This window comes from Anticarsia gemmatalis, chromosome 6 (assembly GCF_050436995.1).
Source record: "Anticarsia gemmatalis isolate Benzon Research Colony breed Stoneville strain chromosome 6, ilAntGemm2 primary, whole genome shotgun sequence".
Lineage (NCBI taxonomy): Eukaryota > Metazoa > Arthropoda > Insecta > Lepidoptera > Erebidae > Anticarsia > Anticarsia gemmatalis.
In genome coordinates this window covers 5,848,800-5,862,055 of record NC_134750.1, presented here as the reverse complement: position 1 = coordinate 5,862,055, position 13,256 = coordinate 5,848,800, and the positions used below count along the sequence as shown (strand labels likewise).

Genomic DNA, 13,256 nt, shown 5'->3' with positions numbered 1-13,256 from the left:
CACACAAAGATTTGTCACGGGTGGGATTCGAACCCACCACACGCGGCGCTACGGTTGTTGCGGCGAGGTGACCGCTTAAACCACTGCGCCAAACGTGCAGTATGCTGTACATTGTTTTCTCCCTTAGATTATAGTGATTAACACATTACGCCAAAGCAGCAATATACTGAACAGTGGCCATCAATTTGACGTACACTGTACGACGTTTGTGCCCTGATACGCCATCCGGGTATCATCAAAACGGAATTTAGGCGTCTAATTAGTGATAGATACACATACATTGACTATGGTAGCAAATTCCCTCAGTTAACCAAGTAAAGTAGATTTAAAAAAATACTATGTGACGACCAAACGGCCTTACCCAGCTCCGTGGGTTGCAAATTACAGTGTACTACTTTTAATTTAATTAAATAACTAGGTCAACTTATAATATAGAGATAACGAATGCCCAGTCTAAGTCGATAATCACTATATTTTATTACAATTTTAATTAATCCATTGACTGTTGACTGTACTCGCATACAAAGTTGCAATTTGTTTTGTTTGCATAACGATCAATTTATGAATGATTTATAATATGAATTCTTGAATAAAAATTGCTCAAGTAATTATTTGTAATTATTAGTTTGTGTGCGTTTGTGCAATATGAATACGTCAATTCGTGTGTTATAAATCTTATATGTGTGTATTTAGTATACGTTTGTATAAGTAACTCTACAATTTATGAATTTGTACTCAAAGTACGATTTATTGTTAAAACAAAAGTTCTTTATATTATGATGCGATGAAAATTAATGTATATTAAAAATTTTGAGCTACATTAATTAGTCCTTCTTTTAATTCTATTACATAAATTCGAATAAAATTAAAACTTTATTCTTACCATTGGATCTTTTTAAACAGAAAGTATAACGACGAATAAACCCTGTTAAGATAGGGACCAGTTTCTTAGTACATTTAGTGTCCACAGTGACATTTGAGTAAAATACTGTTGTTCAAAGAATAAGTGACTACGCCCACAATGTAAACAGTGATATTGCATACCTAGAATCTAGCTCCCGCTGAGGCCGACCGGCTGTGGTGAAATGTTCCCATTTAACTTATTGTCCTACTAACTCAATTAAAATGGTTTGAATAATTATAATACTAATGCGGGCATAAATTTAATTAAAGCTTGTCATTATATTATTGTACTGGAAGGATTTATTTGTAGAGTAAGAATTGCATGACGTATAAAATTAAAAAGCTGTGTTATCCATTCTTGTACGAAGTCTACAATCAATTAGAATTTGGTGAAATAGAATGTGAAATTTTTACTAGCTTGGATACATTAGATTTCACTTTACTGTCAAAAAAGACGTCGATAAATCTATTTTTTTCTCTATAGTTGCTACTAATCGTAAAAGGAAGATGCAGAAAATGTAGTCAGTAACAAGAGGAAACAGTTTGCGAGTAACACTTTGTATTTTATCATATTTGTTTATATTTAATTGAGTATTAGAAGCTTTCTTGTAACAAATAGGTATTAATCTTCATAGTGGTGATGATTTTTCGGTGGTTTAAGATAGTTGAAATCGATGCGGCGCGTGCGAGCAATGTTGGCATAACTTTTTGTAGACAGCTTCGGCGTTCGCGTTCTGTTTGGACTATTAAAATCTACGTGGTATAGTCCAAACTTAACCCTGAAAACGAGAGGTATGAAAAGTTAATGACATATAATATTGCTTATGCAGCTGACTGTGGTCGGTTATCTTTATTTTGGAAACACACAGAATTATTAATTATAGTTAACTTATGCACATAAAGGCTCTTTCTGCAGTTACCGTTGGTGCTCTGAAAGTTGATTGCGGGAAGAGACTCGTTCCCAGGCCTTGATCCGAGTTATGACCACTCTATTGCAATTCATTAGAAATTAATCTATTGTGATTCATACTTACAGATATCCGTCATTCCATTCGAAATCATCCATTAAACTCCAAGCAAAATACCCTTGGACGTTGCATCCGTCTTCATGTATAGCCAGTAAAACTTGATACAAGTATTCATTGAAGTAAGAAATTCGGTCGTAATCTTCGAGCTCACCGTTGTCTGCCAACCCGTTTTCGGTAATAAAGATTGGTTTCTTCCTACCGTAGTTTTTCGTAAAATACTTGATGATTTCACGAAGACCGGGAGGATGCACCTGAAGGTTAAGGAAATACAATTAAACAATAGCCGACTGAATTAAACTCTTTTTTCTTTTGCCTTTAATTTTTTAACTAAACAAAGAAACAGAGCTTGATATTTAAAATGTACTAAAAAATTAAATGCGGCCCTCTACCACTATCGAATGTCGAAAATCGGCTAGCTATCGAGAAATTTGGTATGAAGTGCTGATCAGCGCCTCTAGAAAGCGTCGTAGGAACTATTTTTGTAGTACATTTAACATATCAAGCTCTTGGTATCCATAGTACCGACTATGGATATCGACTTAGAGAATTACGCTCCTGGTCCAAATAATGGCAGTTTTACCACAGTCGATGTGGAAGACCAACATCCAGGTTTAATCCATATTAGAATTGTAAGCTTTACGTAAGAATCAGCTTAAACTAGCCAAAATATATCGGCAATTAATTACGTACAGTTAACCAAGGTACACCAGATTTCGGCCATGACGGATCTTTCTCCAGTTTCACTCCAGTGTCGTGGTCCAACGATGGTAACTGCCATCCTTCTTCCATCGATGACGCAGACGCCAAGAATGTGGTGTAATGATTCAAACCAACGAAATCAGCACTCCCTCTTAATGCTTCAACCTAAGAACACAAACAGTTTTTTTATTGTTTAAGTGTAATTAATTTTATTTTGTTAGAAGCGTCTTTTTGAAAGGCCGTTTAGGGACGCTGACCCCACCACTATATGGGACGAATAGCCAGGAAGAGAGAAAAAGAGTAAAGAGCATTTAAAAGCAATAATCGTATTCTTTTCAGAGAAAAATAAATTAAAACTGTTAAATTAAGATAAACAGTTTTTTACAAATTATAAAAACTTATTCTAAAAAAAAATACTTTAGTACCTATTGAAAGTGGGAACAATATTGGCAGTTTAAAGACCTGTTTAGACTAAATTTCTAAAAGCCATTACGGTGAACCCCACTTAGTTTAAGCAGTATATAATTGAAACTAATGTATGTTGGGTTGGTTTGATCCTGACCCGTTCTCTTTGGATTAGGCAGCGGTGAATCGGAATAAGATAAGGTTTTCAAATTTGAAATGAACAATATTACATTCGATATACAAATAACACTAGAAAAGCATAATATTTTGAAACCAGATGCATGGTAGTTTTGAGCTAAAGAGTACGGTGATTATTATTCGTATAAAGTTTCGTCCAAAATTTTGGTCTACGGTATAAAAAAAACACTACTTATTTACTTAAAAGCTGTTATTAAGTACTTCTACTCGTTAATATTCTACTGAGTAAAATCAGGTTGAAATATGTATCATAAAATTGTATTGTGCCTAAAAAGACTGACCTCTTCTTTAGTGAAATAGGGTAGCCGTGACCTCGAGAACCCTTGTTTACGACTCATATCATCAATGATACTTCTTACAATAGCAGGATAGTCACCAGTATCCGAAAATATGGGATGTGCAATCACACCGACCTGAAAATAAAATAACCGTTTGATAAGTCTTCCACAACAAAGTCACTAATAATATTCTTTAGTGGCTACTTCGCCGTTTTCTGACACTTTCAAAAGTTAGTTTTATGCTAAAACTCTTGGTAGTTTGTGCACAAATGGCACATTGAGAAAGTCCTCATTTTTCCATACACCGACTTTTCAATTTAATAATTTTATACATGGGTCGTGGATGTATGTTAAAAAGTTTCAAGGATAAAAAAACTGTATTAAGAATTGCTACAGCAAAGATAGCTAAGTGGCATAACATGACACCTCCCACGTAAGTGGTCGACGGTTCAAACCCGAGGCAACACACTAATGACTTTTCGTAGCTAGGTGAGTATTAGAAGTAATTGACGCTTGCTCTAACGTTAAAGGAAAACATCATGATAAATAAATAAATAATAAATAAATATTATTGGACAACTCACACACGGTCATTTGATTCCAAACTAAGCAGAGCTTGTACTATGGTAACCAAATAACTGATAAACATACTTATATACTTCTAAATGCATACTTATATAGATACATTGACATCCAGGCTCAGAACAAATACTCGTGCTCATCACACAAAGATTTGTCCCGGGTGGTATTTGAACCCACCACACGCGGCGCTACGGTTGTTGCGGCGAGGTGACCGCTTAAACCACTGCGCCAAACGTGCAGTCAAATGTATGAATGATGAAACCTTGCATGCCTAAAATTTGTTTTAATTCATTTATAAGGCCATGCAAATTTCCCAAACTGGTCTTAGCCAGCAATGTGGACTTAGGGCTCGATCCCTCTTTCGTTCTGGAGGAGACCCTGCCCAGCAGTGGGATAGTAACGAGTTAAAAAAGTAGATTATCTACATATGTATTTTTATTTACGTACGTGCATTTGACGATAGCGTTCAGCTGCTTCCTGATCTTCCCTTGACTTAGGATCTTTGGGTGCAAACCAGTTATTATCAAGAACAATGCCGACTTTGCCTGCAAATAAAAAAAAATGTTTGAAAGTACAAATAAATTTATAACTTAAACGTTAACTAGAATACCAGTTTACATAAATAAAGGCTAAGGTCAAAGTTGTTACCATATTAAGTTAATTGTCAACTTAGTTCCTTAATAATTTATCATGTCATAAGTGTTTATAATGATAATTACTGTGATATATTATAATGTTAGCTTGGGAAAATATATTGTAACAAAAATAAATACGAACTGAAGGTACTTTTCGCGTGTGAAAAAAAGAATGTTTTACTTGGCGAATTTAGTATGAAGTATAAACATTGAACAAAATATTTTTAGGTTACACAGAACCTTAAAACATTTTTTTTATTCTTAGATTGATAAAAGATCAAAGATTTCTATGATTTTTATTTATTCCATTCGAATTATTCTCTTTTCTATTTTCTTAGCCAAACATTCCTTTCCTAAATACTAGAAGCTTTACTAAAATGCGAAAAGAAAACCCAACCTCTTTGATACTGGCGAAAATGTTTCTCGTAGAGTCGGTAAGCCCGCGCGTGTGCCAACAGCATGTAATGAAAGCAGAGATACACGCCGAAGCCGCTCGACGACAATGCTGGCGCATAGAAATTGCTGTCGTAGCCCTGTATAATGCATTACATTTGTCCTTTAGCAAAAACAAGTTCAAGAATAAATGAATATGGATTTGATAGGTCAGGGTTAGCTTTAAAGATAGCGTTATGAGTTCTTTGTTATTGTTACTTCTTGATCCTATGTACTAGATTCCTATTTCTAGGTATGGGTAAACTGACAGCTACCTCCCTAAATATCTAATCGATGTAAAATCGTTATTACTAGGTACTTTTTACGCGACGTAACACACTATCAATCTGATAAGCCGTAAGGGAAGAACTGGCGGCACATAGATTATAATCATGAGGAAAAATCAAGTTATATTCCGCATAGAATGTGAGAGAACTGTTGAGATTGATAAAATACGTACACACATACAATCGCGCTTCTTTACCATAGGGGTAGGCAAGGACCATAGAACCCTTGCAAACTTTCTTTGCTTCATTCACATCCAAACATCTTGTCATACAGGACTGCCGGTTACGAGTACTACGCACGTAACCTTTTTGCCAGACATCACCGATATGATAATATATCTTTGATAAAATATTTTGTAATCAATTGTAAAGCGGTAATACATTAGATTATTGACTTACTCCAATACAATGTTGATGGATTTCATTCATAGTGATCCAGTTTTTGATCAAATCGCCAAACAGATGGAAAACCACGCGAGCATAGTCTTCGAAATAATCCACCAGTTTTGCGTTGCACCAGCCGCCGAGCTTCATTAACGCTGTAGGTATGTCCCAGTGGTATAAGGTGATGATTGGAATAATGTCAGCCTTTAGAAGTTCTTTGAAAAACCTCCGGTAGTACAAAACACCCTCCTTATTTATATTGGCATCAGTACCGTTTGGAAGAATCCTATTAAGAGAAAAAATGTTAGAAATAAGATTTTTTTAAAGTGATTTTTAGGTACAGTGTAAGCACCAAATCAAAAATCCTCATAAGGAACTGTTCAAAATTAAGTTAGCTAACTGTAATATGCGAAATTTAATTCAATTATTTTTCGAGTATAAGAATAACGGTACTCATAATATGTAAAGAAACATTCCTGTAGCTCGATTCTCTACTACTATCAACTACCGACAACCGGCCTGTCATCGAGAAATTATGTATGAAAATCTGATCAGTGCCTCTGACGGGCGTCGTAGGAAATATTTTAGCAGTACATTCTAAATTTCGATACTCGACAGTACCGACTGTATCACACACACACAGAATCGCACTACAGAATAGAAGCATCTAGTTAGTGTTTATATATTTGAAACAACATACCTTGACCAAGAAATAGAAGTGCGGTAATAACCGAGACCGAGGTTCTTGATCATGTCGATATCTTCCATGTACTTGTGATAAGAGTCAGCTGCCACATCGCCATTAGATCGATCATTCGTAAAGTTCACATTTTCATGGAGGAGGGTATCCCATATGCTTTCTCCTTTACCTTAAACCAAGTATTGATTCAATTATGTACAGATTCTGAAAACTTATTGAGTCTCAAGAACATACGTTCTTTAACGGTTGTAATATTCAAAAGTTTGAGCAGAGGGGGCTTAGCCATGTTGCATTTCTCTCCTGAAGAATGCGAGTGAAGATATATACATATATCAAAATGTATGGAAGTGTTATTTTTGAATTAGAAAAGTCTTGTGGAATTGGCATACTTTGACTTTACCCGAATAGCCATTAAGCAACACGATAAAATAACCTTTCTAAGTGATAAGAATAAATATGGTTTATTGAAAAATAATAAGCATTTACGTGTTGTCCTTTCGAGTGCGAGCTTCAAGAGCACAAATAACATTGATGAGTACGTCATTGTAGTAAAGCGACGCCTTCTTATTAAGGAAACACGTGAGAAAAATACCCATGAAAGGAAGGTGGAACACCATGGACTCAAATTACGGAGGATCTATGTCAAAGGAAAAGGTCTTATATAGAAGCCAACGGTAGGTAACCTACCTTTTTGGCAGGTCCGCCCATCACAAACAATGATCAAATCGCTCCAATTTTTTTATCCAACGCTAGTGCCCCTCCCTAGATTTGCGTTTAGCGTTTCTATATTCTATTGCAACTTGGCTAAACCCCCAGGCGTATGAAGTATATAAGTAACTAGCTGACAAGCGCAACTTCGCTTGCATCACATAAGAGAACTATAATTTTCCCCGTTTTTGTAACATTTTTCACTGGTACTCTGCTCCTATTGGTCGCAGCGTGATGATATATAGCCTATAGCCTTCTTTGGTAAATGGGCTATCTAACACTGAAAAATTTTCAAATCGGATCAGTAGTTCTTGAGATTAGCGCGTTCAAACAAACGATCAAACAAACAAACTCTTCAGCTTTATAATATTAGTATAGATTACACTGTATAACTACTAGCCCCTATATCGGGCACCATATCCGAGTCGCAAATTGAGAACGTTCTTAAAGAATAAGAAATACTCAAAAGCTCTTTCCCGACCTAGGATTCGAATCCAAGACCTAAATTTCAACAGTCGCATACACTAGCGTTCATTTTACCTAACGAGTTATCTCGACTCTATAAGCATGAAACGTGCGTTAAATGTTCCTAAAACGTGATAGATGTCTTGAGACGTGTTTGTAGATAGTTCACCCTTGTGCGTTCCGGTATTACTACGAAGGACAGAGATTTGTGGTTTGTCAAATTTGATAAGGATGTGGTGCGGTATATTTCCCGAGTGACAGTCAAAGCCCATTGAGGCTTTGTTTTGATACCTTCACACGCTTTGTGAACGATTCGGTACAAGATATACGATTTCGGACGAAAGGAGCAGATCGATGTGTCAAAAGTCAAATCTAGAACAGCATTTATATGCATTATAATCTAGAATTACTTGGTCACTAATATAAGTTTTGTATTATTCATGTCAAAAATATTTTTCATATCGCTCCTTGAATACAAAAGGGACACAAATCGAAAACTATAAATTTTACAGGAGAGCCAAAACAAATTTTTGAAACTGTTTTTTTATAATATTTTATATATTTATTAATTAAATATAAGATGTTAATATATCATTAGATGCGTATTTTTTAGCTCTATCTATCAACAATATAAACTTTGTAATAGCTGTTACCTATTAAGAAAAAAAAAGCATATAAGTCCGTTTTGCATTCAAAATTTGAACCAATATCATGAAAAATATGTCAAAAATTAAACACAGTTTTGCAAATAAAAATGGTTTATTGTACATTTTTTGGTAAAAAACCGTATCAAAAAGTTAAATCTTATAAGTAAATAAAACCATAAGTGAATAGACACCAGGAAAACATTGTAGTAAACAATCTAAATTAAAAAATCTTTACTTATTATTTAGTAAGTAATATAATAGAGATCAACTTTGTGCGTAACTTTCATTATTCAGTAAAATTTAACATCAATCAATGGGTAACGTGACGGGTAGACTGAGTGCAGCAGGAGTATTAAAGAAATAAGATAATAGAAAAGTTTTATGAGTTTAATAAACCTTTATATTTATCATTCGTGGATTATTCCAAAGCTTTTGGCAGCATCAGTCATCCCACCATAGAATCATCACTCCATAACTAAGACCTTCTTAAGGATACCATGTAGAATCGAAGCTCCATACATCAAACTCGTCAAAGCAATATACAACAATCTCTCTAAATCCAAAGAAGCGTGGAACAGGAAGATGCGCTATCTCCCAAATTACTTACCAGAACCCTCGAAAAAAATTTCAGGAGCCTGGCGGCAATCAAAAGGCATTGTTGTTAGTGGCAAACAGTTAACCAACCTTTGTTTTGCAGACGACATTGTCCTCTTCTCTTCCTTTGCATTGGAACTCGAATCAATGCTCAAAGATCTGAGCACGGCAAGCCTTCAGATTGGACTAAGTAAGAACCGTACAAAAACCCAGGTTATGACCAACAACACAAAACGTAGGGTCGAGGTAGGCGGGCACGTCATACACTATGTCGACGAGTACACTTACTTGAGCCAGATAACCTCTTTTAACAACCGACGGGACAAAGAGTTGGACAAACGTGTCACAAGTACCTGGAAGAGCTCCTGGTCCCTGAAAGAGCTAATGAAAGGTAACCTTCCACTGTCACTAAACCGAAAGCTCGTCGAAATGTTTATACTACCCGTCCTAACCTACGGTGCCCAAACATTGTTCCTTACGAAAAACCAAAAGTAGAAACCGAAGGTTTGCCAGAGAGCGATGGAGCGTAGTATATCAGATGTAAGAAGAACAGATCACGTCCAAAATTCTATACCGCGCTCCCAAACTCGCATAGCCGATTTAGGGAAGAAGACCGCCAGGTTGAAATGGAACTGAGCCGGCCACGTTAACCACATGCATTCGGAAAGGTGGGCCCGCATATCTACCAACTGGATGCCAGAGGATGGTCATAGCAGACGCGGGAGACTTAAATGGAGATGGCGGGATGACTTAGACGCATTTGAAAAGGACTAGTCGGATCTTGCCGCTAAAAGGGCGATTTGAAAGGGAAGGGTCCCCCCTTGCCTTTCCCTGCATCAAAATGTTAAATTTTATTTCGAAAATTTTAACGAAAACTAAAATTATTATCATGCCAAACGGCCATATTTATGGCCTTCCCATTCTAGCATGCTAAAAATAATTATTTATTCCACAATAATATAATGCAAAAGGGACGTATTTCAAAATATGCTACTGTTATATTACAAAATATAATAACAAATACTAGTGTTTGAATGCAAAACGGTCATTTTCAGAAATATGGCACTTTTGTATTCCAAAATATGGTAACAAATACTATAGTTAGAATGCAAAAAGGACGTTTCCCAAAATATGGCAGTTTTGTATTGTAAAATATAATCACATTTACTTGAAATTTTTGCACCCAACACAGACGTATTTTGGATTGTGGCACTTTTTCACGCAACTGACGAGCATTTGCGTTGAATCTCCGGGCGCAACTCACAAAGTGGCTGTTTTGCACTAACATTATCTGTCAAAGTGAGCTAATGCAAAAAGGGCAGTAAGTCAGTGCAGCCATAATATAAGCAAAAATGATGGGGTTTTTTTTTTACTATAAAATATAGTCGGTTCAGGTGTCATTTTTGCAATAAAACGATTTTCATTTTTTTTTGAGTTGTGGCCCTTTTGCATTGAAGGAGCGATATATCAATGGATGATTATTTAAAAATCTCCATGTTATGCAAATTCTTGGCCTTATAACTTCCAAATCTCTCTTTTGTAAGTAATTTCCAAGACGGATCCTCAATACCTAGGTCGCCGCAACCAGCGCTGTGGTCGGCCTTTGACAGAGATGTCTATCGTGGGGTATCTATCAATAGTGGTGAACCTATATATTGTGAGATATGACCCGTCTATTCCCACTTTGTGGTTTTAAGTCCTACAATTATTGGTTATGTGGTTAGAAAAAAACTTTAAACCATTTTCAAAAATGCACTATTATGTTGTGAAAGTTATTTAATTATTAGATTAGACATGCACTCTAATCTTTTAATTAGTTACACAAAAGTAATTAGGTTTCTGAGATTAGGACTAGACAAGCATGACAATTTTATTTGTCTGACCTAGTAATTGCATTTAACGCAAATCACTTTAAGCTGAAGCCTAATAATAATATCGTAAATATACTCATCTGATTTTACAACGAGTCAATTTAGTTGATTTAAAACAATGCTGAGATTAGTTTTATCTCATCTCGAGATTTACGTAAATAGTTTCTTTTGTAACTGATTACATCTTATACCATATTCTTCACGTAATTTTATTACTGCTGTGAGGTAAATCCAGATTTGTATTTATTTTTGAACTTCTGTATGATTCCGGTATTGCGTGGCTTGTGTTAATTTTATCAATCTTGTAGTTACTTATTCTATGGATTTTATATGACTGAATGACTAAATTATAACCAAAGATGGCCTATTTTTTTACGGCGATAGGTTATCGAAATGGTTTACACTGTTTTGCTATCTCAAAATGGATCATCAGCATCAACAAGAAACTCAGGATGGAGTAACATTCAACTAAGAAGATGAATGTTACGGTTAATCGTGAGAATTTTGAGATTCTAATATCATTTCAAGTTTAAAAAGCTTTTTTGCATTGTGTACTCAAAAGTAATATTGGATTGATAAAAATGGACATGGACCTCAAACTGGACACCTGCAATCCAAAATGGAATCAGACTGCCGGTATAGACAACAATGGAAAGTTATGGTGGAAGTCAGAGCCCAGCAATGAGAGGATCTTGTGATTTAACAAAATGTATCTGATATTTATTTAAAGTCCGTAGTACCGTATACGATCTCAAAAGTGACAGTCGCTCATAAAGGTGAAGTTTATCAGGAAATATATCAATTTTGTTTATTTTTCTACTGTTTGATATGTCAAGACGAGGTCAGAACTAAGCGATAGTTTTATAACTTTAAGTGGGTTCTGTGACCTTTAAAGATTAACGTTTCTTTGGTCCTAAAACCTTTTGTTCTTAAAGAATTGTAACTAGAAGATCAGAACTAGTTACAATTATTTAAGAACATTTTAACGGAAACGGAAGGTGTTTTTATTTCGGTTTCCCTTATTTTACTCTACCCTTAGGCTTATTAATAATTGCGTAATATTTTTGACCATTGTGTAATATCCGTTATTGAGGGACTGGCTGATAACTGCTGGATGGACAACGCGCAGCCGAAACTACTGAGCGTAAAAAAATCAAATTTGGTGAGAAAATTCCTTAAGAAATGAAGAGGAGCACTATAATGACTGACTAGGATTTCTGGAAACTCCTTTGCCAAGGTGGCCAAAAACTGTTTATAGTAAGACTAATTTGGCATTTAATGCGATTATACAGAGAAAATATGTTTCTCTATTATGTAGAATTCGAATATTTTCCTAACTGCAATTATGTCAGAGTAATTGTTAGAGTAAAAGACTTGCAGGATGAGCTCACTTTTTTAACAATCTATAAACTTACCTCCTTCATTCCAGGCTCCTTCGATTTGGAACGCAGCCGTCGACACTCCAAACACAAAGTTGTCAGGGAAACTGTAGTTTTTCCCTACATCACTTTCTCTTAAATATCTCCCACCAACTAGATTCAGCAAACTGAGAGTATCAAATAGAAAAAGATTTAAACTTTTTAGTACAAAAGCACTAAATTTGTAGAGCAACGCCTAATTTTCTTTTTGATTGTCTGCAGTAACGATTGGTTTTTCGTATAAAATTCCTTATTTACTATTTTACTCAGTACTATATAATACCCAAGCAAAAGCACATTTGTGTTTCTATCACCACATTAGATCACTTGTACACTGAACTTCTTACCTTAAATTAGCCAAAACAACTTGACCAATTGCGACTCGACTTGAAAAGAACATGCTGACAAATGATTCCTAGCAAGCTTTAATTTTACTAATATACACACGCACATTTTATAGAGGTAAAACGTTGACGTATAAAAGACAACATTTTCCCTATACTCTGGGAACAAAACTGCGATGATCTAATAGCTACATTGTTTGCCTCTAAAAGAATGAATAGTGACTACATATATTAGAATTCTTCTAGCTACGTAATTTCTCTCAAGTGTAAGGTTATTTATTCATATTGATATTAAAAAGCTAAAGAGTTTATTTGTTTGAACTCGCTAATCTCAGGAACTACTGGCCCTATTTGAAAAATTATTTCAGTGTCCCATGTATCGAGGATATATATATATATGTCATCACGCTACGATCGATAGGAGCAGAGCAGCAGTAAAAATGTTACAAAAACGGGGAAATTTTTGACCCATTCTCTCTTATGTGACGCAAGCGAAGTTGCGCGGGTCAGCTATGTGTAAAAACATATGACAGTTTCCTTTGGATTTATTTCCTGCAGTTTTGTAGAAGTGCTTCTATCGTATGTTTTAGAAATTCATACAAATAAAGTTAAACTATTTAAGGGACAACACTTATGTACTAAGCTTTTGTTAAGAGCCGTTTAGAGCTTAATGATAAA

The 13,256-nt window shown here is 35.3% G+C and overlaps 1 protein-coding gene across 1 annotated transcript; it reads right to left on the bottom strand.

Moving 5' to 3' along the window:
* Positions 1–1,484: 1,484 nt before the first annotated feature.
* On the bottom strand, positions 1,485–12,736 carry LOC142973873 (myrosinase 1-like). Its single transcript, XM_076115895.1, has 10 exons — positions 12,582–12,736; positions 12,232–12,362; positions 6,532–6,700; positions 5,847–6,117; positions 5,126–5,261; positions 4,541–4,638; positions 3,515–3,646; positions 2,622–2,795; positions 1,938–2,182; positions 1,485–1,682 (listed from the first exon to the last, which is right to left on the bottom strand). The coding sequence occupies exons 1-10, from the start codon at positions 12,632–12,634 to the stop codon at positions 1,526–1,528; spliced, it is 1,566 nt and encodes a 521-aa protein (XP_075972010.1). The 5' UTR covers positions 12,635–12,736; the 3' UTR covers positions 1,485–1,525.
* Positions 12,737–13,256: the final 520 nt, after the last annotated feature.

Excerpts from the sequence above, each read along its gene's own strand:
- LOC142973873 (XM_076115895.1), bottom strand. The coding sequence starts at position 12,634 with ATGTTCTTTTCAAGTCGAGTCGCAATTGGTCAAGTTGTTTTGGCTAAT. Across the intron at positions 12,363-12,581 it reads GTTGTTTTGGCTAATTTAAG|TTTGCTGAATCTAGTTGGTG; the intron begins GTAAGAAGTTCA and ends TGATACTCTCAG. Across the intron at positions 2,796-3,514 it reads CCTATTTCACTAAAGAAGAG|GTTGAAGCATTAAGAGGGAG; the intron begins GTCAGTCTTTTT and ends TTGTGTTCTTAG.